This window comes from Oryctolagus cuniculus, chromosome 5 (assembly GCF_964237555.1).
Source record: "Oryctolagus cuniculus chromosome 5, mOryCun1.1, whole genome shotgun sequence".
NCBI lineage: Eukaryota > Metazoa > Chordata > Mammalia > Lagomorpha > Leporidae > Oryctolagus > Oryctolagus cuniculus.
In genome coordinates, this window is record NC_091436.1 from 49,032,982 (window position 1) to 49,059,834 (window position 26,853).

The 26,853-nt window shown below is 37.9% G+C and overlaps 1 protein-coding gene across 7 annotated transcripts in view; it reads left to right on the forward strand.

The window, feature by feature from the left end:
• TBC1D32 (TBC1 domain family member 32) overlaps positions 1 to 26,853 on the forward strand; it is a 250,914-nt gene that overhangs the window by 197,579 nt on the left and 26,482 nt on the right. For all 7 annotated transcript variants that reach the window (XM_070073655.1, XM_070073654.1, XM_070073652.1 and 4 more), the window contains 4 exons: positions 5,806 to 5,875; positions 7,858 to 7,973; positions 8,760 to 8,914; positions 26,640 to 26,780. In XM_070073655.1, coding sequence (XP_069929756.1) covers positions 5,806 to 5,875; positions 7,858 to 7,973; positions 8,760 to 8,914; positions 26,640 to 26,780 — 482 coding nt within the window. The remainder of the gene's footprint in view (positions 1 to 5,805; positions 5,876 to 7,857; positions 7,974 to 8,759; positions 8,915 to 26,639; positions 26,781 to 26,853) is intronic.

Consider the following 26,853-nt stretch of genomic DNA (forward strand, 5'->3'; position numbering starts at 1 on the left):
AATGTGCTATATGAATTAAGTTATTATTAATAGGTGTTCCATTGTAATTGCCAAAAATATCTAGTAAAATGGAACATCAGTGTTGCTGGTGCCATCATGGAAACTAAGAGGAAACAATAATAGAACAGGAATATTCCTACTTGCATTGCCTCCCAGGGCATTAGAACTGAAAGAAACAGAAGAGGGGAAGAGTCTTCCGGGCAAGGGTAATTGCATTATGAAGACATGGAGAGAATAATGCTTCATTCCAGATAACACTGAGTGCACTGGTTAGGAGGCTGAGGTACTTCCAATAGCTTGGTCACATACCGTTGAATCTTAGGTCAGTAAGAATTGAATAAAATAGGTGGATAAACCACGTTGAAAATAAGCAACAGAATCTGCATACTGACTTTAGGGAAGAAAGAGTTGGGTAGGAAATACACTGACTGTTGATTTCTTTGGGTGGTAAGAGTTCTCTGTCTTTATGACAGATATAGACAGGGCTTCAAGAGAGTTAGTAAGCAGCCAGGCAGTAACTGTTTCTCCAGCCATGGATTTGTCCCACAGTGGAGAAATTCTTTACTCTTCTGAATTTTTTTTTCCACTCTATTATCCAAGTGTTGGGGAAAATAGATTTAACTTCTCTAGTGCTCCTCTGTTTGCTAGCTTTGCAAACCAAAAATAGAGCAGAATGTATTACTACAGTGAGTGATTTCAGTCCATATTCAGAAAATTCTGTCAACTTATTTATTCTTTTTTTTTTTTTTTTTTTTGACAGGCAGAGTGGACAGTGAGAGAGAGAGACAGAGAGAAAGGTCTTCCTTTGCCGTTGGTTCACTCTCCAATGGCCGCCGCAGCCAGCGCGCTGCGGCCGGCGCACCGCGCTGATCCGATGGCAGGAGCCAGGAGCCAGGTGCTTTTCCTGGTCTCCCATGGGGTGCAGGGCCCAAGCACCTGGGCCATCCTCCACTGCACTCCCTGGCCACAGCAGAGAGTTGGGCTGGAAGAGGGGCAACTGGGACAGAATCCGGCGCCCCAACCGGGACTAGAACCCGGTGTGCCGGCGCCGCTAGGCGGAGGATTAGCCTAATGAGCCGCGGCGCCGGCCCAACTTATTTATTCTGAGACTATTACATTTACACTGAATATGATGGGCTCTTTAAAATAATTTCATTAATTAAATATTGTTTAATAGGACAGGTATGACATGACATGTAATTGTTGGCATTTTTTATAACAACTTAAGGTATGTTTTTCACAGTGGCTTCAGGAAGAGGGGAATTATGTATTTTCTATTTGTTATTTCAGTGTACAGAAAATATATACCCACATCTGTTTCCTTATTTCTCCATTTTACTTTTAGTTTGTTGTATGAAAATTTCTTTTGCTACTATTCATTGTGTTTGTACATTGTTTGCATTCCCTCAGTGTTTATTAAGTACCTGTTATGTATTCTGCATATGTGAAGTACAGGTTACAAGCCATGGATATTGTGCATTTGTGGAGTACAGGTTACAAGCCATGATATGTATCAGAACCCCCTGAGGACATCTGTTTCTTATTATTGAATTTTATTTACTCATTTTGCTCCATTAATTTTGTGTTATTTCTGAAGATTTTAATTCCTGTTTATAAATGATATCCATTCCAAGTTGTATATAAGTTTCTTTCACTGAACTTTGATAGTCCAATATAAATATACATAAAATACAAGTTCAAGTTTGAAGCCTCTCTAATATATGCCCTCACATGCCCTGATACCATTTTCTGATTTCTTCATTTTTGTTTTAGGAAACTTCATTTCTTCTAATTTTTGTCCTGAAGGATTTTATTCATACTAAAGTTATTGATATCTGTTTCATATCATTGTTTTTTTAAAGATTTTATTTATTTATTTGAGAGGTAGAGTTACAGACATTGAAAGTGAGAGACAAAGAGAAAGGTCTTCCTTCCGTTGGTTCACTCCCCAAATGGCTGCAATGGCCGGAGCTGCGCCGATCCGAAGCCAGGAGTCTCCTCCAGGTCTCCCACGTGAGTGCAGGGACCCAAGGACTTGAGCCATCTACCACTTCTTTCCCAGGCCACAGCAGAGAGCTGGATTGGAAGAGGAGCAGTTGGTACCAGAACTGGCACCCATTTGGGATTCCTGTGCCACAGGTGGGGGATCAACCTACTGTGCCACAGCGCCAGCCCCTCACTTTTTTTTTTAATGGATATTTGATATTTGTTTTTAAATGCTTATTATTTCCATATTTTTTTTTTTTGACAGGCAGAGTGGACAGTGAGAGAGAGAGAGGAAGGTCTTCCTTTTGCTATTGGTTCACCCTCCAATGGCCACCGCAGCCAGCACGCTGTGGCCGGCGCACCGAGCTGATCCGATGGGATGGCAGGAGCCAGGTGCTTCTCCTGGTCTCCCATGGGGTGCAGGGCCCAAGCACTTGGGCCATCCTCCACTGCACTCCCTGGCCACAGCAGACAGCTGGCGTGGAAGAGGAGTGACTGGGACAGAATCCGGCACCCGACCAGGACTAGAACCCAATGTGCTGGCTCCGCAGGCAGAGGATTAGCCTAGTGAGCCGCGGCACCAGCCTTCCATATATCTTTTTATTATTATTATTTTTATTTTTGACAGGCAGAGTGGACAGTGAGAGAGAGAGAGACAGAGAGAAAGGTCTTCCATTTGCCGCTGATTCACCCTCCAATGGCCGCCGCGGCCAGCACACTGCGGCCGGCGCATCGCGCTGATCCGATGGCAGGAGCCAGGTGCTTCTCCTGGTCTCCCATGTGGGTGCAGGGCCCAAGCACTTGGACCATCCTCCACTGCACTCCTGGGCCACAGCAGAGAGCTGGCCTGGAAGAGGGGCAACCGGGACAGAATCCGGCACCCTGACCAGAACCAGAACCCGGTGTGCTGGCGCTGCAAGGTGGAGGATCAGCCTATTGAGCCACAGCGCCGGCCCCATATATCTTAATGTGAAAGATTTTTTGAGAATTTATCTGGAGTCTCCATTAAAATGAAATTTATGTAGTGGAATATCATTATCCAATTATACCTATATTTAAATTTTACTTTTATTCCTTTATTGTGGATCTCAACTTTAGTGCACAAATAAACTGCACAGATCTGTGACCATGAGGATAATGTATGATATATTTGTTTCTAATTTCAAGTGTTGGAATCTCAAATGAAATTTTCTTTTTTTATATAGGAAAATGAGAACCATTGACTTATAAAATAGGGTAAAGCTATCCTTAACAATCTGTCTCTCTCTTTGGCTCTTCTATATGATAGATGAATTTCTACTGGGAACCTAAGTCACCTCATAGCCCCATGATTAACAGAATGAAGAAAATTCCATCCACAGTTAGGTTTAGAAAATTTGGAGATGCTGAATATCTTCCCTTGCTTATTAAGTGGTTGCTTTAGGATGAAGATCTTTTACTAGAAGTGAAGAACTGGTATTCTTTCCCTGTAAGCATAAACGATTTACATAGTGGCATAGTAAGAATGATAAATAACAAGGTAAACTGTAGCTTAGCTGCTCTTCTTTAAGGCAAGATTTAACAATACTGCTAAGATTGCATTCCAGTCTAAATAAGTAAGACTTATTTAGATATGGTTTAGATATTTAGATATGGTTTATTATAGAGCTAACCAAGTCCTTTTGTAAGTTAATTTTTAAAAACAATTTAAAATTTTTGTTTTTTATTTTATTTGAAAGGCAGTGGGAAAGAGAAATACAGAGCTTCCATCTGCTAGTTCTTTCCCCGAATGCCCCCAGCAGAGTTGGGTTAAGATGAAGCCAGTAGCCAGGAACTCAATCCAGATCTCCCTTATGGGTGGCAGAGATAGAAATCCTGAGCTTTCAACTGCACCTCCAAGAGTGCACAGTAACGGCCGCCACCGCGGCTCACTAGGCTAATCCTCCGCCTTGCGGCGCTGGCACACCGAGTTCTAGTCCCTGTCAGGGCGCCGGATTCTGTCCCAGTTGCCCCTCTTCCAGGCCAGCTCTCTGCTGTGACCAGGGAGTGCAGTGGAGGATGGCCCAAGTGCTTGGACCCTGCACCCCATGGGAGACCAGGATAAGTACCTGGCTCCTGCCTTCGGATCAGCGCGGTGCGCCGGCCACAGTGCGCGGGCCGCAGCGGCCATTGGAGGGTGAACCAACGGCAAAGGAAGACCTTTCTCTCTGTCTCTCTCTCTCTCACTATCCACTCTGCCTGTCAAAAAATAAAAATAAATAAAAATAAAAAAGAGTGCACAGTAACAAGGAGCTGAATCCGAAGCACAGTAGCTGGGTTCAAACCAGGCACTCAGAGAAGAGATATGGGCTTCCTAAGCAAGACTTAAACCCTACACCAAATAGCACCCCCCTCCCCCATTTTTTATTTTTTTTTTAAGCTTAGCCTTGTTTTATTTTAGTTTTCTTTAAGAAGAAATTACCACTTTAAGTAAGGTGTCCATCCAGTATGATGTCCTGTGGACTATGACTGTTTCCTGAAAAATGGGATTTTCTGTGCTAAAACCATGAAACCATAGGGAAACTGAGATGAGCTGTTTAGCTGGACTCTTCAGAGTACTGAAAGTTTAATCATTGCTGGTCTAAAGAGTAGATAGCTGATAACAGTGATGTTTAATTTATTCTTCTCTATCTCTGTAGATCTAAAGTCGACCCATATTTTGAAGTTCAGCTGAAATGGCACTTCTCCCTAACCAACTGGAAATAATCTCTTCCTCTTCTGAATGCACATAGCACTTTATCTGTCCCATCCTTATTCCACTTAGGGCTTTTAACACACCTCCATCACAGTTATCTGTGTATGCATTTTATCTCTGACACTACATGGAAAGTTCTTTTAGGGTAGATACATGATTTATCTTTCATCCCCATAGCCACTTGCTGAGTTTTCCACATGGATTATCTCAGAAGGGATCTATTAAAAGGAACGAATAAGTCCACAAGTAAAATAGATTATACTGATAGCATGAGATACACCAGTGTGTAATGAGGGGAAAGAAACTTCTGTAGTACAGGATTCAGAAAACAACTTTTGGTTCCCTGTACCACTAGATGGCTGTGTGATTTATGTCCCTTAATTGTGTGTGTGTGTGTGCTCATTTTACTGTTTCTTCAGCCAAAAATTAGAAGTTTCAGTTAGACTCTGAACTATGTGATGATGCTTTTAAATGTTTTGTTAACTTGGCCACCCAGTGTTTACATGACCTAATCCAAACTTTCGGCCTTTCCTGAGGTCCTCTGTACTATGGAACTCCTTCTTCACTTTTGGTTGATGATCACAAACTCCTGCTTCACAAAGAAAACCTAGCCTGCAGTAGGAAATTCACTCACTCACCCTCATGTATTATCCTACATTAAAAGTAGAATATTGGTTTCTTAAAATGTAAACATGACTGTCGTGAAAGAAGAAACATCCATGCTTCCATATATTTGCAATTAAAAATTATAGTATGCATTGCATGGGGAAAGTAAAGTATTTCTAGATCATTTTCATGTTAACAGCTTCTTTGTGTTTTATTTGTTCTTGTTTGTTTACAGCTAAATAAAATAGATTGCTATAAAACTATCATTAGCCATTTTATATTTAATCTTCTTAAGTGCTTTTTCTAGGAGAAAAGTTATTTATAAAAAATTTCCCTGTAATATCTGAAAATATAAATGACACCTCTTAAAAGAACGCATTTGTCTGTTTTTGAAATATACATTAAAATACGTAAAATATTGGTTTCATCAATTTTCAATTAAAATTTGATTAGTATGCAAACTCTTCTCCATTTTATAACTCAGTTTCTATTGTTTTTAGTTACTGATGCCAGTGTGAGGAGTGAGAATCTTTCATCTGTGCAGCAGCTTGGCATTAAAATGACTATCAGGTATATTATGAGGAAATATATCCCTTGTGCATTTCTAGAATTTGTTTGATCTGCCTTATATATGCTTAACAATATTTAATTTAACAACCTGCTATTTTTGTATACTTCAAATTCAGAGTTTATCATTCAGAAAATGATGAGGGTTTTTAGGATATTGGCACATTATTAAATTTCCTCTGCAGTGAAATCTTTTACAGTTCATTGGTATTCCAGAGGCTACAATCTGTGTAGGCCTCTATGACTATCATTTTTTTCCAAAAATAATATTGTAAAAATCAGCACATTGGTAGCACAATCATACCATTTTCTAAAATATGATTAGTTCTGATTGTCAAGCTATGGTGTTGAGTACAAAAGTACCTTAAGGATATATAAAGAAGTTAAAAATAAATGAGCCAACATTTTTGTGGGTAGAATTCTTTGTACTCATATAATTCTTAAAAGAAATGTGCAAGCTACATGATAAACTCTGGCAATTAAGGGATGAGTTATTGAAACATCCCTCTTAGTAAATGGGGCTTTGAGGGTCCTATTTTACTTACAGGGTCATTTTCAGAATCAAGTATTAAAAAGACACCTATGAGAGATATGAAAATGGCTGAGTGTTCTTATATATAGCCATAGCATGATGAAAGTGATGTTAACGCAAGCTCTCCCACTTGTATCACATAGAGCATATGCTCACTTTTTTGCATTTTGTAATTCCTAATTTCTATTCTGAAATGGAAACTGTAGATAATATAAGCAAAAGAGTGGCATTTTAACTCAATATAATATTTTATACGGGTTTATTTATTTTATTTGAAAGGCTTAGTGATAGAAAGGAGGAGGAGAGAGAGAAAAAGAGGTCCTCCATCTATAGGTTCCCTCCCCAAATGGCTGCAATATGTTGGCCTGGGCCAAGCTGAAGCCAGGGACCTGGAGCTTCCTCAAGGCCCAAGAACTTTACCATCTTCCACAGCTTTCTCAGGTGCATGAGCAGGGATCTGAATTGAAAGCAGAGCAACTGGTGCTTTGATATGGGATGCTTGTTTTGTCAATAGCAGCTTAACCCTTTGCACCACAACACCAGCCTCTAATATTTTAATAAATAAATGGAAAGTGATTTATGATGAAACGTTTGGATACACTTCAGTTTAAAATTTAGTTGGCGTCTGTGTGTAGAACTGTTATGACTGTTGTAAATACAGACTGATTTTGTTTTCGTTACTCAAATTCCAAAAAGGATGTTGCCAGTGGCAAAGAGACTTTGCAAAATGGTGACCAAATCTTAGTAAAATTTATGCATAATTGCATTCAGTGTATTTTAATATATATGCAAGTTTACAAAAAGCAGAATTAGTTTCAGATGCTTATAAATAGTTTGTTCATCCTTACAAATAACAGGACATTTGAAAGTTGCTAATATTGTGCAGGACTCCGTCTTGTGTTGAAATCCTGGCCTTTGTTCACTAAAGTCTCAATACTATCCTCCACCAATAACAATTAAAAATTGCCAAGGCAAATATATCATAATTGTTAGTAAGATATATTGAGAGTTCATCTGTCCAAAATTTTAAACATAAAATAGTTAAGCCAAAAGTAGAAATTTATAATCTTAAAAGCTTGAGATTTAAAAAGGAATTCACTTGTATTTTTATTAAAAAAAAAAAAAAAAGCAACTCTTTAAGGGGCCATCGTTGTACAGACAAATCCCATATCCAGGTACCTATTCTAGTCCTGGTGGCTTCTCTGCTTCTGATCCAGCTCCCTCCTAATGCACTTGGAAATACATTGGAAAATGGCCCAAGTACTTCGGCCCCTGCCGAGTGTGTGGAGACTAGGATAGAGTCATGATCTAGCTTTTGTAGCCATTTGGAGAGTAAACCAACAAATGAAAAAATCCTCCCACCATCAATCTTTCAAATCAATCAGTCTTTAAAAAAATGTTCAATGCAGGGCCTGATGTGTTTAATTTTATGTTTTATGGATTGTTAATGTAGGTATGGCAAATTCCTCAACCTGTTAAAAGATGGTGCAGAAAATGATCTTACTTGGGTGTTAAAGCACAGTCAGAGATTGCTGAAACAGCAGCAAGCTCCTGCAAACTCTTCTCTTCATATCCTTTTCTGAGTGGATTTACAACAGTTGAATTTTATTCATATAAATCTTCATATTGGGATATCATATTATGTTTCTATTATAATAATATTTAACTATATTAGTAATTTGTTAAGATATATCTTTATGGTGAATTACTTTGTATTTTGAATATGCATTTTGTTAAATTAACTCATAATCATTAGATTCACTTACTCAATAAGCCTTAACCTTAGTAACTAAAGTCTTTACAGTGTATTTTCAGACATGTTTAAGAGCATTTTAGACATCAGTTTCCTAGACCCAGAATTAGACTGCTGCCTATTTTTCATATACCACATCCATTTATTATTTCATTTGATTGGTTATCAAATTGGGTTTGACTTGAAGGAACACCATGTATAAAAACTATTTGCATTACTGAATTCTAAAAATGTGTGGATTTTATACTTGCTTATGGTAGTCATTTAGCAAATAATCACAACTAAAGTTAGGATGGTACTCTTAATGATTTGAACAAGTGAATTTTCACAAAGTGAGTAATTTTTTCTTCACTTACTATTGCCATCAGTTCCCACAGTTAGAAAATAGTATATTAAAATAGTAATTAAGGAAATGATTTGCTTTTTTACTATTACAGCTCAATTTTACTTCAATATCTTAATAACTGATTGAATACACAAGAAGGAATATATACCATTATATCTCTTTCTTATTGGAGATCTTGGAAATAGATATTTTTAGAGTTCTTATATTTATTCTTATAAGTTAATATATTTAAAAGCTCCTTAACTGTGTGGTTTAGTCTGCCTGCAAGGGAATTATGCTGGCCATGACTGGTTTGTGTCTTCTCTGTTCATGATCATGTTGGGTGACAAAGAGAAAACATTCCAATTTCTTCAGCAGTTCTCCAGGATTCTGACCTCTGCTTTCCTCTGGTTGCCAAGACTACATGTTTCTGTAAGGCTTTTTAGTTTGTTTTTAAATGAAGGTTTGTAATTTTAAGGAACATATTTAAATTCTTTGGGTTATTATTTTATTTGTAGAGGACTCTGTAATAATTTATATTCATTTTTCTACCTGAATACTTTTTTGACTACTTCTGTTTGAAGATATAGATATGACATTTTCTCAAATACTTGATATCTTACCTTCTGGTAGCTGAATGAAAGATTAATGACCACAAAAGTATATTTCATGAAATAGCATGATAATGAAAAAGAAGTTTAAAAATTGTTAAATTATAAACTTGTAATTTTTGCTAGGTAGTGAAATTCTGTATGTAAAAAGAGAACTATGAATGGTATTTTTATTGTTGCTTTAATAGAAAAATCTCTTGGTGGTTAAATTATACTATAAAAATAACTAGAAATTGTAACAGTATTCTATAGAGGAAGAGAATTGTTTTATATGCATTTTGGAAATACACACTTGGTTTTTATTAACAGATATAATTTATTTTTAAAAATTCTAGTTAATGACCTCCTAGAGATTATATTAGAAGTAGGTATATCCTTTATTTTATCAATGTTTCTATTTAATTCACTTGTTATTTTTCTGTTTTGTTAAGATCGTCAACTAAGGGAAACTGTCTAAACTATCAGCGATATTAATGCTTCTCAGTTTGTTTCTATGACAGGTGCAGTAAAATCACATAGAACCTAAGACAGGCTAAGGATTGTCTATAAGAAGTTAGATGAAAATGTTTATTAAACACTTTTAATTGTATATTTGTGTGTCTATGCACATGTGTGCATACATGTTTGTGCCAAGGAAGATAAAGTCAGAACATCACAAAATATATTCAATATTGAAATTTTAACATTTAATTCTTGAAATAGTTATATAGGATTCCAGAGGAAGATTTTTGCAATTTATACATTTTACCATAATGTCAAATTTTGGTCACATAAACAGGAAGAAATAAATGGCAAAAGAGTATGTACTGGTTTTTCCTCCAATCAGTGGAACTAGTATTCTACTGTTAGTCAGAATTTTTGCCTGTGTGTGTGTCTTCCTGATGATTCCTTTTTTAAAAATTTTATTTAAGTTAAACAAATTTCATGTATTTCATATATATTCAGATGTAGGAACTTAGTGACATTCCCCCACCCCCATCCTCCCTCCCACCAATGCTACAACCTCTTCCTCCTTCTCACATTCCCACTCTTAATTTTTATAGCAGTCTATTTTCAATTTAAGTAATGATCATATAGTTAACTCTACACTCAGTAAAAGATTCCAGTAAATAGTATGAAGAAAAAGAAGGCCGGCACCGCGGCTCACTAGGCTAATCCTCCACCTTGCGGCGCTGGCACACCTGGTTCTAGTCCCGGTCGGGGCGCCGGATTCTGTCCCGGTTGCCCCTCTTCCAGGCCAGCTCTCTGCTGTGGCCCGGGAGTGCAGTGGAGGATGGCCCAAGTGCTTGGGCCCTGCACCCCATGGGAGACCAGGAGAAATACCTGGCTCCTGCCATAGGATCAGCGCGGTGCGCAGGCCGCAGTGCGCTGGCCGCGGCGGCCATTGGAGGGTGAACCAACGGCAAAGGAAGACCTTTCTCTCTCTCTCTCTCTCTCACTGTCCACTCTGCCTGTCAAAAATTAAAAAAAAAAAAGAAAAAGAAAAGAAAAATAATATTTCTCAATAGAAGAGACAAAGACTGTGAACAATCAGTGAATCTCAAAATGTCTATTTCACTCCAATACACTGCATTTCATTTTTATTTTTTTATTTATTTATTTTTTTGACAGGCAGAGTGGACAGTGAGAGAGAGAGACAGAGAGAAAGGTCTTCCTTTTGCCGTTGGTTCACCCTCCAATGGCCACCGCAGCCACTGCTGTGGCCAGCACACCACGCTGATCCGATGGCAGGAGCCAGGTACTTCTCCTGGTCTCCCATGGGGTGCAGGACCCAAGCATTTGGGCCATCCTCCACTGCACTCCCTGGCCACAGCAGAGAGCTTGCCTGGAAGAGGGGCAACCGGGACAGAATCCAGTGCCCCAACCGGGACTAGAACCCGGTGTGCCGGTGCCGCAAGGCAGAGGATTATCCTAGTGAGCCGCGGCACCAGCCCAATACACTGCATTTCAGATACTCTATTAGTTACCTTGGATAAGGAAACTATATATCTACTTTTAGGACTGGCTTCTTTCTTTAAGTATAATGGCTTCCAGTTGCGTCTATTTTGTTGCAAAAGACAATATTTCATTTTTTATAGCTGAGTAATACTCCATAGTGTATATATTCCCATATTTTCTTTATCCAGTCAACAGATTATGGATATCTTGGTTGATTCCATATCTCCACTATTATGAATTGTGCTGCAATAAACATGGGAGCACAAATAACTTTTCGATGCTGATTTCTTTTAGTGTGTGTTAATTCCCAGGGGTTGGATGGCTGAATCACATTGTAGTTCTATATTCAGGTCTCCATACTGTCTTGCACAGTGGTTGTACCCGTTTACATTCCCACCAACAGTGGGCCAGGATACCTTTGTCCCCACATACTCGCCAACATTTGTCATTTTGTTGATTTTTGTATGAGAACCATTCTACCAGGAGAGAGGTGAAAGCTCACCATGGTTTTGGTACATTTCCCTTATGTCTAGTGATCCAGAGCATTTTCTCAAGTGTCTGTTGGCCATTTGAATTTCCTATCTTGACAAATACCTGTTCTAGTCCTTTGCCTATTTCTTAACTAGATTGTTTGTTTACTGTTACTGGATTTCTTGAGCTCTTTGTAGATTCCAGATGTTAATCCTTTATCGGTTGTGTACTTTGCAAAAATTTTCTCCCACTCTGTCAGTTGTTCCTTCACTTTGCTGGGTGTTTCTTTTGCAGTACAGAAGCTTCTCAGCTTGATGTAATCCCTTTTGTCAATTTTGGCTTTGATTGCCAGTGGTTTTTGGATTTTTTCCAAGAAATCTTTGCAAATGCCAATGTCTTGCAGAGTTTCTCCAATGTTTTCTAGTAATTTGATGGGTCAGCGATTTAGGACTTTGATCCATTTTGTGTAGATTTTTGTGTAAATTATAAGGGCATGGGTCTAGTGCATGTGGAGATCTGGTTTCCCCAACACAATTGATTAAAGAGACTATCCTTGTTCCAGATATTGATTTTAGCTCCTTTGTCATGATAAGTTGGTTGTAGATGTGTGGATTTATTTCTGGAGTTTCTATTCTGTTCCCTTGGTCTGCAATTCTGTTTTTGTGTAGTACCAGGCCCTGTAGTATGTCTTGAAATCCAGTTTTGTGATGTCTCCGGGATTTATTTTTGTTTATAAGAGAGTGCTTTAACTATTCAGGGTCTCTTGTGTTTCCATATTAATTTTAGCATTATTTTTTTCTAGAATGTCATTGTTTTTTTAATTGGTTTTTGATGATGCTACTGATACTTTAAATCCATGACATGGAAGATTTTTCCATCTTTTAATGTCTCATTCTATTTCTTTCTTTAGTGTTTTATAATTTTCATTGTAGAGATCTTTGACATCCTTGGTTTAATTTATCCCAATGTATGTAGTTATTTTTGGAGCTATTTTGAATGTGACTGATATTAAAAGTTCTTTTTCAGCCATAACATTGTATTTACAAAGACTGTTGATTTTTCTGTGTTCATTTTATATCCTGCCACTTTACAAAACACTTTTATGAGTTCCAATAATCTCTTTCAGTGGAGTCTTAAGGATCCTCTGTATATAGGATCATGTCGAATACAATAGGGGTAGTTTGATTTCTACCTTTCCAATCCATATCCCTTTGATATTTTTCTTGCCTAATGGCTCTGATTAAAACTTTAGAATATATTAAATAGTAATGTTGATGATGAGCATCCTTGTCTGGTTCTGGATCTCAGGGAGAATGCTTCCAGCTTTTCCCCCATTCAATAGGAATCTGTCCACAGGTTTGTTTTAAACTGCCTTGATTGTGTTGAGGAATGTTCTTTCTATACGCAATTGGTTTAAAGTTTTCATTGTGAAAGGATGTTGTATTTTATCACATGCTTTCTCTGCATCTATTGAGATAACCATATGGTTTTTGTTTTTGTGTTTGTTAATGTGATGTGCCACATTGATTAATTTACAATGCTGAATCATAAATCCTACTTGGAGAGGTGAATGATCTTTCTTTTTTGTTGTTGGATTCAGTTAGCTAATATTTTGTTGAGGACTTTTGCATCTATGTTCATCAGGGATATTGGTCTATAATTTTCTTTTCGTGTTGTATCTTTTTCTGGCTTAGGAATTAAGATGATGCAGGCTTCATAGAAGTAACTTGGGATGATTCCCTCCCTTTCAATTGTTTTGAATAGCTTGAGAAGAATTGGAATTAATTCTTCTTTAAAAGACCTGTATAATGGGTCATTTGATGGTATCTCCTAAATCTCCAAAACTGTTTTTTAGTTTTCTGTTTTCCTCTTGTTTTTTTTTGTTTGTTTGTTTGTTTTTGTTTTTGTTTTTGTTTTTGTTTTTGTTTCTGTTTTGTCTGACTGTAACATTTCCAAAAATTTGTCTTCCATTTTGGATATTCTTTCTTCTGCCTCTCCAAATCTGCTGTTAAGATTTCCTCCACATTTTTATTTGATCTATTGAATTTTTATTTCTAATATTTCATTTTGATTCTCTTTAAAATCTGTTTTTCTTGAGAATAGTTTTCATTCATGTCACGTATGGTTTTCTTTAGTTCATGGATTTGCTTCTGATTGTTTTTCAGTAATCCTATATTAATTTGTTGAATTCTATTTCTGACATTTCCTGAATCTCTTCATTTTCACATTCTAATATTTAAATGTTTTGTGTTCCTTTCAAAGGGTCATGGTGTCTTCCTTATCTTGTTTTTTCACTTTCTGCATTTGTTTTTAGGCATTTGTAGATTTGATTATTTTTTTTTTCCTCTGATGGCTTTTATCTTTCAACTATGCCCCTATTGCTTAGTGAAATGTCTGCACTTTCGTGAATACCGAGAGGTGTGTGGTGGTTCTGGTCAGGGAGCTTTGGTCAGTGCTCCATGGTAGGGCAACTATCCATGGTAACACCCAAGTTGGGCATGGTAGATCTCAATGTCCATGTGTTGGCCCCCAATGTGTTCAACACTCATCCACACCTCCATAGGAACAGCACAAATGATCTGTGCAGTCCTCACTGTGATCGTGGTTCTCACTGCAGTGACTTGTTGCAGGAAACGAGAAACTCAGGGCATGTGATGCCACACCCAGTGATTACCCAGACCCCAGCTACCCACTGCACTCTGTCATGTAACCACCAGTTCCCCACAGTCTCAGCACACAAGGCTGCCAGAGCCACTACGTGCAGAGATTTCATTTGGCCCTGCCAGCTTGTCCAGTCAGCAGAGAGGCAGATGGTCTCTGAGCCAGCTCTGCCAAGGCATCTTGATCCTGTAAGGCTGCAGGCACCTTGCTGTCCTCCGTGGTTGCCTGACCACCTTCTAGCCAGACTCAAAGTCTGTGTGGTCCTTGGGAAAGAGCTTCCCATCTCTGGCTCCTGTGGGTATATCATTTGCCTGCCAACTACCTCCAACTTCGTTCAGCTGGGCAGAATTACTTCCCTTTTGAATCAAAAAAAAAAAAAAAAAAAAAAAGAGAGAGATAGAGAGAGAGGTTTACCACGCCTAACCTGGGAGTGTCACCTTTGGCACACCAAACAGAGCTCTCAGGCCACACCCATCTCAAGCCCTAAGGCTCCATCAAAAACAGATAGTCCACTTAATCTAGAGTCATAGTATAACAAGAAAAAGCACCACAGTGAAGAAACCAAATATCTCCAATATGCCAAATAACAAACGCAAAAACCGAGGTAATAAAAACAAGGAAGTCACCATGACGCCCTCAAATGAAAAAGACACCCCAATTCAAGATTATGAAGATGATGACATAGAAGAAATGCAAGAAGCAGATCTCAAAAAATTGATAAGAACATTAAGAAGTTCTCAAAAACAAATTCTTGAACTACAGAAATCCTTAATGGACAAGATAGAAAATCTCTCTCGTGAAAATGAAATATTAAGGAGGAATCAAAATGAAACGAAGCAACTAGTACAACAGGAAACTGTGATAGTGACTGAAGTGAAGAATTCAATAGATCAAATGCAAAACACAATAGAGAGCCTTAAAAACAGAATGGGTGAAGCAGAAGAGAGAATATCGGACTTAGAAGACAGAGAACAGGAAAGGATACAGTCAGACCAAAGAAAAGAAGAGGAAATTAGGAATCTAAAACATATTGTCGGGAATCTTCAGGATACTATTAAAAAACCGAACATTCGGGTTCTAGGAGTTCCTGAAGGCATGGAGAGGGAGAAAGGATTAGAAGGCCTTTTTAGTGAGATATTAGCAGAAAATTTCCCAGGTTTGGAGAAGGACAGAGAAATCCTAGTACAGGAAGCTCACAGAACCCCTAATAAACACGACCAAAAGAGACCCTCACCACGACACGTTGTAATTAAACTCTCCACAGTGAAACATAAAGAAAAGATCCTAAAATGTGCAAGAGAGAAACGTCAGATTACTCTCAGAGGATCTCCAATCAGACTCACAGCTGACTTCTCATCAGAAACTCTACAAGCTAGGAGGGAATGGCGAGATATAGCCCAGGTACTAAGAGAGAAAAACTGCCAGCCCAGAATATTATATCCTGCAAAGCTCTCATTTGTGAATGAAGGTGAAATAAAGACTTTTCATAGCAAACAGAAATTGAAAGAAAATAGATTTAAAAGGTAATATACCTTCCTTCAATCTTAAGAATTTTTTGAAAATTTTATCAATTACAGGAGGTAATAAAATATTAATTTGAAGCTCTAAAAATTTTATAAACTATGACTACTCATAGAAGTGGAAAATAATTTGAAAATTTTATCCTTTTAAAAAGAATGTAATGTGTATGTTTATTTGTAATTTATATATACTTGTACATAATTATGGGGTACAGTGTATTTCATTGCATGTGTACAATAGGTAATGATCAAATTAATTAGCATATCCAACACCTCAGAAATTAATAACTTGTGTTGGGAGCATTCAGAATCCTACTAGCTATTTTGAAACACACAATTAACTGTTCTCAATCAATGACCTCACTGTGCTGTAGGTCATTATAAGTTACTCCTCCTGCACCAACTCCAACTCCAACTCCTCCTACTCCAACTGCACCTTTGTACCCATCAACCATGTTCTACCCTCTGTTCCCTGCTTCCTTTTCCAACCTCTGGTAATGACTGTTCTACTCTCTACTTATATGAGTTCAGTTTTCCAAGCTTTCACACATAAGTGGGGACATGATGTGATTTTCTTTCTGTGTTGACTTACTTCACTTAACACAGTGTCCTCCAGGCTCATCTGTGTTGCTGAAAGCAAGACTGTACCCTTTTTTACAGCTAAGTACTGTTCCATTGTGTAACCATGTGCTCTTTTTCCATTCATCTACCAATGGAGCACCTAGGTTGACCCAATACCCTGGCTGTTATGAATAGTGCTACAATAAACGTGGGAGTACAGGTATAGCTTTGCCATCCTGGTTTCCTTTCCTTTGCATATATACCCACAGTAGGTTTGCTGGATTGTAAGGAAGTTCTAGTTACAGATTTTGAGGGAACTGCATATTGTTTTCCACAAGGCTTACACTGATTTACTTTCCCATCAGTGGTGTTTGAGAGTTCCCCTTTCTCCACATCCTCACCAGCATTTGTTATTTTTTTAATAGCCATTCTAATTGGGGTGTGAAAGTATTTCATCAGGGTTTGATTTCCCTTTCCCTGATAATTTCATTTACTTGTGGATCATGTGTATATATTCTTTTGATAAAGACTACTCAGATAATTTGCCCATTTTTTAAATTGTATTTTGAGTAGGGGACTGATGAGTTAAGTTCTTTCATCTCATTAGCTGAACAGCTTGCAAATAAATATTTGCATTCTATTTCTGTGAAGAATGTCATTGGTGTTATGAGAGGGACTGCACTGAATCTGTAGATTATTTTGAGTGGTATAGAGATTTAAAAATATTAGTTCTTTAAATCCATGACCATGGGATGACTTTTGACTTTTTAGTAGTCTCTTCCATCTCTTCCATCTTCTTGTTTTAATTTCTTCCTAGGTATTTTCCAGTTTTGCAGCTGTTATTGTAAATAGGATTGCTTTTTTGATCTTATTATTTGTTAGCCAGTTCACTTACTTATTAGTAATGTACCAGAGGAACTGTGGAAATTAGACAAATATGTGAAAGTTAAAACCACATCAGGGGCTGACACTGTGGGTTAAAGCCCTGGTTTGCAGAGCCAGCATCCAATACAGGTGCCCATTCTAGTACTGGTTGATCCACTTCTGATCCAGCTCTCTGCTAATATGCTGGGAGGTCAATGGAAGATGGCCCAAGTCCTTGGGCCCCTCCACCCACGTTGGGGACCCAAAAGAAGCTCCCAGCTCCTTGCTTCAGATCAGTTCAACTCTGGCCATTACAACCTCTCTGTAACACTGCCTTTTAAATAAATAAAAATAAATCTTTTAAAAAAAATTTTAAAAAGTGCTCCTGCCAAGTCAAGGGATCTTATGTGTTTCTAGGTATTGAAATGTTACAGGTGCCAGCACCGCGGCTCAATGGGCTAATCCTCCACCTACGGCACCGGCACACCGGGTTCTAGTCCCGGTCAGGGCGCTGGATTCTGTCCCGGTTGCCCCTCTTCCAGGCCAGCTCTCTGCTGTGGCCAGGGAGTGCAGTGGAGGATGGTCCAAGTGCTTGGGCCCTGCACCCCATGGGAAACCAGGATAAGCACCTGGCTCCTGGCTTCGGATCAGCACCGTGCGCCGGCCGCAGTGGCCATTGGAGGGTGAACCAACAGCAAAAGGAAGACCTTTCTCTCTGTCTCTCTCTCTCACTGTCCACTCTGCCTGTCAAAAAAAAAAAAAAATAGAAAGAAAGTTTACAGATTTTTGCAAGCTGATCTTGTATCCTGCATTTTCACTGAATTCATTTATTGGGTTTAACAGAGTTGGGATTTGTGTATGTGTGTCTGCAGAGGTTTTAGTTTTTCTGTATATAGGGTTATGTCAGGTGCAAACAGGGACAATTTGGCTTCTTGCTTTCCAAATTGGATGCCGTCATTTATTTCTTGCTTAATTGCTTTGGGTAGCACCCCCAGTCATTGTTGATAAAATGGTAAAAGGGATCCATTGACTTGGCAGGAACATATAAATTTAACTTCCATTTCTTTATCTAATTTCCACAGTTCCTTTAGTTGATTACTAATTTTATTCATTTTGGTCTGAGAAACTGTGATTTTGATTTTTGAAAAATTGTTGACACTTGTTTGGTGGCCCCATGTATTATCTGTTCTGTAGAATGTTCCCAATACTGATGAGGAGAACGTATATTCTGCAGCTGTAGGAAGAAATGTTTCACAGATAATAAGTCTATTTCATCTGTAACACAGTTTAACTCCGGTGTTTCATTGTTGATTTTCCGTCTGGATAACCTGTCTGTTGACAAGGGAGGGTGTTAACGTCCCCAACTTCTATTGGTGTGGAGTCTAGACATTCCTTTACATATAAGAGTATTTAATTTACATACTTGGGTGGTCTTGTGGTATATATATGTGTTTACAATGGTTTTATCCTTTCTGAACTGATTCTTTTTTTAAAAAAAAGATTTTATTTATTTGAGAGGTAGAGTTACAGACAGTGAGAGAGAGGGACAGAGAGAAAGGTCTTCCGTCTGTTGATTCACTTCCCAAGTGGCTGCAACAGCTGAGTTGTGCCAATCCACAGCCAGGATCCAGGAGCTTTTTCCAGGTCTCCCATGTTGGTGCAGGGGCCCAAGGAGTTGGGCCATCTTCTACTGCTTTTCCAGGCCTCAGTGGAGAGCTGGATTGGAAGAGGAGCAGCCGGGACTAGAACCCGGTGCCCATATGGGTTGCTGGCACCACAGGTGGAGTATTAACCTGTGCCATGGTGCTGGCCCTTTCTGAACTGATTTTAATTCTTATTTAATTGTATCAGAATTGAGTTTCTTATTGGCAGCATACAGTTGGATTCTTTGTTCTCATTCATTCAGGCAGTCTATATCCTTTAACTGCTGAGTTTAACCCATTTACATTCAATGCTAGGTAACAACCTACTTCCGTCATTCTGTTCACTGTTTTCTTGCTGTTTTGTATATCCTGTTACTTTCTTCCTCTCTTATTGTAATTTATGGTTTAGTGACTGAGCAATGATAAGGTTTGATTATTTTCCTCATTTGTGTTTCTATTCTACCAATGAGTTTATACTTTTGTGGGTTTTCATGAAGATAGTTATTGTCATACTGCTTACAGATGTGGGATTTCCTTAAACACTTCTTGTAAGACTGGTCTAGTGGTGATGAATTCCTTCAGTTTCTGCTTACCTGAGAAAAACTTGACTTCTTCATTTCTGAAGTCTGGTCTTCCTGTGTTTAGAATTCTTGGCTGGAAGCTTTTTTTCTCTTTCAGCACTCTGAATATATTATTCTATTCTTTCCTGGTCTGGAAGGTTTCTGCAGAGAAGTCTGCAGTTAGCCTAATGGGAATTCATATATATGTGAGTTGATGTTTTCCTCTTGCTGCTTTAAGAATTCTCTGTTTGTCTTTGACTTGTGACAGTTTGATTACAATGTGCCTTGGAGAGGACCTCTTTGACGTGTGCCACTTAGGGTTCTTTGAGCTTTTGGACCTGGATGTCTATATCTCTTCTAAAACTTAGGAAGTTTTCAGCTGTTATTTCATAAAATATGTTTTCTGTGCCTTTTCTCATATTTTCTCCCTCCAGAATTCCTATAACATATTTGTTTGCTTGACGGTGTCCCATAGGTATTGCAGGCTTTCTTCATTTCTTTTCATTCTTGTTTTCTTTGTTTTCCTGTGACTGGGTTAATTAAAAAGACCAATCTTCAAGTTCAGAAACCCTTTTTACTGTGTCACCCAGTCTCTTGTTATAGTTCTCAATTGTTTTTGTTTTGTTCATTGAAATCTTTGACTGCACAAATTTTGTTTGGTTATTTCTGTGAAATCTTTACCTTCATCAAATGCGTTGAAAAATTATGCATCAATTTTTATATCTTTAAAGTGTTAGTTTATACTTTCCTTTATCTCACAGAGCCTTCTTAAGACTAATATAGTGAATTCCCTTTATGCCATTACTTTAACTCCTTCTTCTTTGAAAAGTACTGATGAAAATTATTTTGTTCCCTGGAAAGTGGCATGTTTCCTTGCTTTCTTACATTTCTTGTGTCTCTATATGTGTCTCTATATTGATGTCTGTGCTGTTGTAATTGTAATTTTTTCCAATATTACAGTTCTTTTTTCATTAGGGAAAGACTAAGGTGTTGATTTTCTATGAGATGTTAGCTTTGATTTTAGGTCGGCATAGCATTGTACTCTCTGTGTGGTTTCTTCAGCTGCATACCTTATCAACAACTTCTTTGTTTGCTCCAGTATCTGAGGCTGCAAGTGTTTATTACGGCATGGATGTGGTGCAATTTTGCAAGGGACAGGACTGCTGCCTGGCTTAGTGTTGTGATGAACACACGGTGCCAGTAGAAGCTGATGACCAGCAGTTCTGTGGCACACTCCCCAAGTGGGCAGGGCCATGATCTGGCTAACCACTGGTCTGGGGCACCCATGGATGCTATGGGCCAGGTGGCTGCACAGCAGGTTCACCAGCAGGTTAGAGCTGCTGCCTCACTGGCTGTCAGGTTGGGTGCAGGTGTTTACAGGTGTGTCAGGTCACCAGCTGTGTGTCAGCTTCTCTCTGTGAAATTCATCTGATCTCTGGTGGGTTGGAAGGTGAAATCAAAATGATTCTGCTTGGCCTAGGTTTTGAACAGTGGGGTTACGGTGCTACAGCCACCTGTGTGTGCAGGGTGGTTGGAAAGACAGCAGAGTCTCAGCAGTGGAGCTGCATGGTGGCTACTAGCCCTAGGGTGAGACGCACTCTAGCAGTCATCCAGTTTCAAGGTGGCAGAGAACTGCAGAGCTGAGGTCATGAAGGATGAAATAATTTAGGCCATAAACCTGTTTAATGTAGTAATTTAATAATTATATTCAATTGCCGGCGCCGCGGCTCACTAGGCTAATCCTCCGCCTTGCGGCGCCGGCACACCGGGTTCTAGTCCCGGTCGGGGCGCCGGATTCTGTCCCGGTTGCCCCTCTTCCAGGCCAGCTCTCTGCTGTGGCCAGGGAGTGCAGTGGAGGATGGCCCAAGTGCTTGGGCCCTGCACCCCATGGGAGATGAGGATAAGTACCTGGCTCCTGCCATCAGATCAACGTGGTGCGCCGGCCACAGCACGCTGGCTGCGGCGGCCATTGGAGGGTGGACCAACGGCATAGGAAGACCTTTCTCCCTGTCTCTCTCTTTCTCACTATCCACTCTGCCTGTCAAAAAAAATAATCATTATATTCAATTATTGCTTTTGAGGAACAAAAACTTTGCTAAATGAAGAAGCAATCACTATGGAATTTCTTCAATTAGACTTTTGTTAATTGTAGACCTTGAAGCCATTAGAAAACTGATAGATTGAGAAAAATGAATTTTTTTCCATGTTGTAATACTTAAACTCAACTAAAAATTAAAATAAAAGTAACAATCATGCATGCCTTCTCTCTTAATAAAAACTTATGAAAAAGCTAGAACCAAGTACCCTTTTATCCTCCTTCCCCTACCCTTCCCAGATCCCTTCCTACCCAGCCTCTGAAAACCACTATTATGGGGTTTTTTTTCTTATTTTTCTAAAGATTTATTTATTTGAAAGGCAGAGTTACAGAGAACCAGAAGCAGAGAGAGAGAGAGAGAGAGAGAGAGAGAGAGTCTTCTATCTACTGGTTCACTCACCAAAATACTGAAATGGCTGTAGCCGATCCAAAGCCAGGAGCCAGGAGCTTCTTCTGAGTCTCCCATGCAGACACAGGGGCCCAAGATGCAGTGGCCATCTTCCACTGCTGTCCCCAGGCCATGGCATAGAGCTGGATCTGAAGTGAAGCAGCTGGGCCTTGAACTGGTTACCATATGGGGTGCCGTCACTACACACGATGGCTTTACCCACTATGCCATAGTGCCAGCCCCCATCATTATATTCTTAACATCTGTGATGTCACCATGTTTTTTAGATTCCATATACCAGTGAGATTATGTGGTACTTGTCTTTCTGTTCTTGGCCTATTAGCTTTACATAATGTTGCCCTGTTCAATCCGTGCTGTTGTACATGACAAGATTTCATCAGTAGTACTCCTTTGTTTATATTACCACAATTTCTTTATCCATTCATCATGGATGGACACACTTAGGTTGCTTACATTTTGTGGCTATTGTGAATAGTGCTTCAGTAAATATGAGTAAATTAACCTCCAAAATAAAAATAAAATGTTTTGTATGTACAAACAAAACTCCCTTGTTGATAAATCAGGGAGTATAGTTCAACTGGAAAGTCAAGGAGTAGTTATTTTTATTTTTTTTTTTTTGCTTTCAAACTTTTATTTAATGACTATAAATTTTCAAAGTACATCTTATGGATTGCAATGGCTTCCCCCCCATAACATCCCTCCCACTTACAACCCTCCCCTTTCCCACTCCCTCTCCCCTTCCATTCACATCAAGATTCATTTTCAATTCTCTTTATATACAGAAGATCAGTTTAGCGTACATTAAGTAAAGATTTCAACAGTTTGCTCCCACACAGAAACATAAAGTGAAAAATACTGTTTGAGTACTAGTTATAGCATTAAATCTCAATGTACAGCACACTAAGGACAAAGATCCTACATGAGGAGTAAGTGCACAGTGACTCCTGTTGTTGACTTAACAAATTGACACTCTTGTTTATGGCATCAGTAATCACCCTAGGCTCTTGTCATGAGCTGCCAAGGCTATGGAAGTCAATATGACTCTGATCATATTTAGACAACTGAAAAGTGATCGCTGTTAAATGTAAGAGAGGGAAGAGATGTGCAATTCGGGACATGCTCAAGCTGACTTACCTCAAACGGTAGAGTTAGAAACATACCAGGGGATTCCAATTCAATCCCATCAAGGTGGCATGTACCAATGCCATCTCACTAGTCCCAGTGATCAATTTCTGTTCACAATTGATCATAATGATAGGACTAAGAACCAAAGGGATCACATAAACAAGACTAGTGTCTGCAAATACTAGCTGATAGAATAAAAAAGGGAGAGAACGATCCAACATGGGAAGTGAGATACACAGCAGACCCATAGAATGGCAGATGTCCTAAACAGCACTCTGGCCTCAGAATCAGCCCTTAAGGCATGTGGATCCGGCTGAAAAGCCCGTGAGAGTTTTTCAGGCATGGAAAGCCAAGACACTCTGGGGAAATAAAAAAAAAAACCTAAATGAAAGATCTCCGCGAGTGAGATCCCAGTGGAAAGAACAGGTCATCAAAGAAGGAGGTACCTTTCTCTGAAGGGAGGAGAGAACTTCCACTTTGACCATGGCCTTGTCTAAATATGATCAGAGTCAAGGAGTAGTTATTCTACAGGGTAGCTACTAAGGGGCCCTCTCTTATTCCTCATAGAATAATACTTACCTAATTCATAATGTTTACAGAGTTAAAATTCTAATAGAATTGGAATATAAATTTAGATTTAAATTTTATAACATTAGCATGGCATGGCATACTTGTAACCCATTTTAGAGCCTCACTAAAAGTAACTCATGCGAGCTGTCAGCCATAAAAAGAGTACCAGGGTAAAGCTTCCTCGTTTTTTTTTTTTTTTTTTTCCTGAGAGGAGATTGATGTTTTCTAGAATTACAGGATCAGTATTTTGAACAATCTTCAAAGTTTTCTATTCACCTCTTTACAAATTACAATATTGCTGATAAGGCATGGCCCATTTTCTGCCCATAGATTACTGAACTGGACTAGATTGGATCAATTTATATTGTACTAGAGAGTTGCAAGTCTTTCTTATAGGGCCTTTTAATTCAATCTTCGTGACAATGTAGAACTAGAATTTTCTTAATGTTAGAAATGAAATGACTCATTAGAACTCTCTGTAGTAGAAGAAAAACACTAAGTGTATATATTTTATTTTAAATCAATAAAGTAAAATAGATTAATGAGTATTATAGAGTGCTTGCTTCACAATATGTTCCTTTCTGCAATCACCTAGGACAATATTTTTACTGATTTTTTGCAGTTTTATCTTTGGATAGTATATATTTTCATATGTTTTTATCCTGCATGTTTCTACTTAATTCTGAGTAATACTTATTCTTTGAGGGAACTGTGTCTAAACCACTATTCATAATTTATATTTGATAATCCAGAGAACCTTTTGTTATATTCATGTGACTCAGAGCTATCATTATCAAGTGATTTTTTGGTCCACCACTTACTGCAAATTCAAGCTATGAAATTACAATTAATATACCAGCTAATAAAACTATTATCATAAGTAAGTTTACCATAGCTTACCAGGTGAAATTATTTATATGTGTTTTTACTATCAATCAGTAATATGTTGAGCAGTTACTCTGCAAGGTTTAGGAACTGTGTTGGTTACCAAAAACTATAACAGAATGTCCTCCCACAGAGTTTAATTTATAGGGCAGAAGAACTTTGCTTCAAAATTGGGACTCTATTACATAACAATGGCTTGTTTTCTTTCAGAATATAATTAATCTATTGTCTCTATATATTAATGGGCCTACTTTTAAAGGTGTTTCCAATGCAACATGGAAAAGATACCATATAAGAATCATTTCTTATACATAGAATTTTAACTACTATTACATGTGTATTCAGAAAAGCATTACCTTAGTTTGCATCAAAATTATGATAAATGTATATGTTGATTTTTTCTTTTATTAATATGTACTGGATTTATTCTTTCAACAAATAGTCGTAAGTGAAACACATCATATGTTTTAGAGAAGATGTATCAGTGGACACTGATTCTCACTCAGTCCATACTATTTTTAATTACTGTCTAGGAAGTTGCTTTTTGTTCTAGAAATATATATGTATGTCTATAATATATTCATTTAATGAGATATCTATGTATTCCTTCATCAGTGCATAGAATTGTTGTTTTTTAAATGTACTATGATTTGTGTCTTGGTCCACCTGTCATAAAAACATTTAGTATTTCCATATTTTGTATATATGCCTACTGACATATAGTTCTATAATATGAAATAAAAATGATCAGTTATGATAACAAATGACAAAACAGGAAAATCATTGATAAGCTGACTTCATGATTTCAGAAACTTTAGTTATCATTCAGATTGAATCTATAAAGCAGCTTAGCAATAAAGATTGAAAGAAATTTTTCATATTCAATCCTAATATAATTAGTATGAATTTAACTTCTTTTACTTTAAAATATTAAATTTATTTTGTTTAAAAAAGCTTTAAAATAAGAGTTGTCCAGTAGGGTAGGAAAATAAAATGCCTTTTAGAAATTCTCTAAATTATGTAAAATCTTCCAGATGTAATTTTATTATCAAATTTTAATATAACTGCTAGTTAAATCATCTTTTTTAACACAATATATTTTGAAGTTTACTACTCTTTGTTTAAAACAAATTCTGTTGTAGATGTTGGATTTAAAGTAGCACACAGTAAAACACTGATCATTCGCAGGGATAAATTGCACCTATCAACTAAATTGAGAAAATACCCAAATTTAGGATGAAATGGCTGAGAAACCAACATTGTAAATACATGCATGTGTGTGTTTGCATGCATAAGTTACATGCAGATGCACATAAACATATACAAATAAAACATAAAGACAGAATATTTGGCCTGAGAATTATGATGATAATGCATTATTAGTTTCCTACAGTTTTAGAGATGAGTTTCCAGTTTGGATTGTTGTTAATTCAGTTTTAGTTCTAGGTTAATATCAATATAGAGGGGCTTGCGCAGTGGCACAATGAGTTAAAGCCCCAGCCTGTAGCAAGTCCTGGCTGCTCTACTTCCCATCCAGTTTTCTGCCATGGCCTGGGAAAGCGGTCGAAGATGGCCCAAGTCCTTGGGCCCCTGCACCTACATGAGAGACCCGGAAAAAGTTCCTGGCCTCTGGCTTTGGATCAGCTCAGCTCTGGCTGTTGCAGTCATTTGGGGAGTGAACCAGCGGAATGGAAGACCTCTTTTTCTCTCTGGCTCTACCTCTCTCTGTAACTCTGTCTTTCAAATAAAAAAGTAAATCTTTAAAAAAAAAAATCAATGTAGAAAAAGAGACTAGACAAATTTCCTCAAAAGCTGACACAGCTACAGCTTTTTAATATTATATGGATTATTGGCCAAAACCAACAATATTAAGCATATTCAAATAATTTAACATTAAAATATAAAGCATTTATTACTCATGCACTCAATCATACATTTATAATTTAATGCAACTATGCTTGTCATTATTCCAAAATGATTGAAATCATCAAAATTTCAAAGTATATTTCTGTGTCTTGGAAAGATATATAACACTGCCTTTATTGAGATTTCTTCTGTATACAATGCTTAACATTCTGATTTTAATTTACATTTAGTAATCACAATTGGACAGTTTTGTCATGCTACCACATTAATTTTGAAGCACAGTTTTGGAGCAAAAGAGTTTAGTTAAGTGGGGGATGTTTCATTATTCACAGTTATCTATATTTTAATTATTTAATTCTTGATTTCTTTTTTCTGCAGAAGTACCTACCTACTGAAACTGTAGAATCTGGAATCCATCCAATATATTTTTGCAGCACTCACTATATTGAAATGCTTTTGAAGGCTGAGGTGCCACTTGTATTTTCAGCTTTTCACATGTCTGGTTTTGCACCATCACAGGTAATCCACAAAGGGGTAAAGTTATCAGTGTCTTTAAAGAAAGTTGCATTCCTGTGACGTATAGAAGATATAT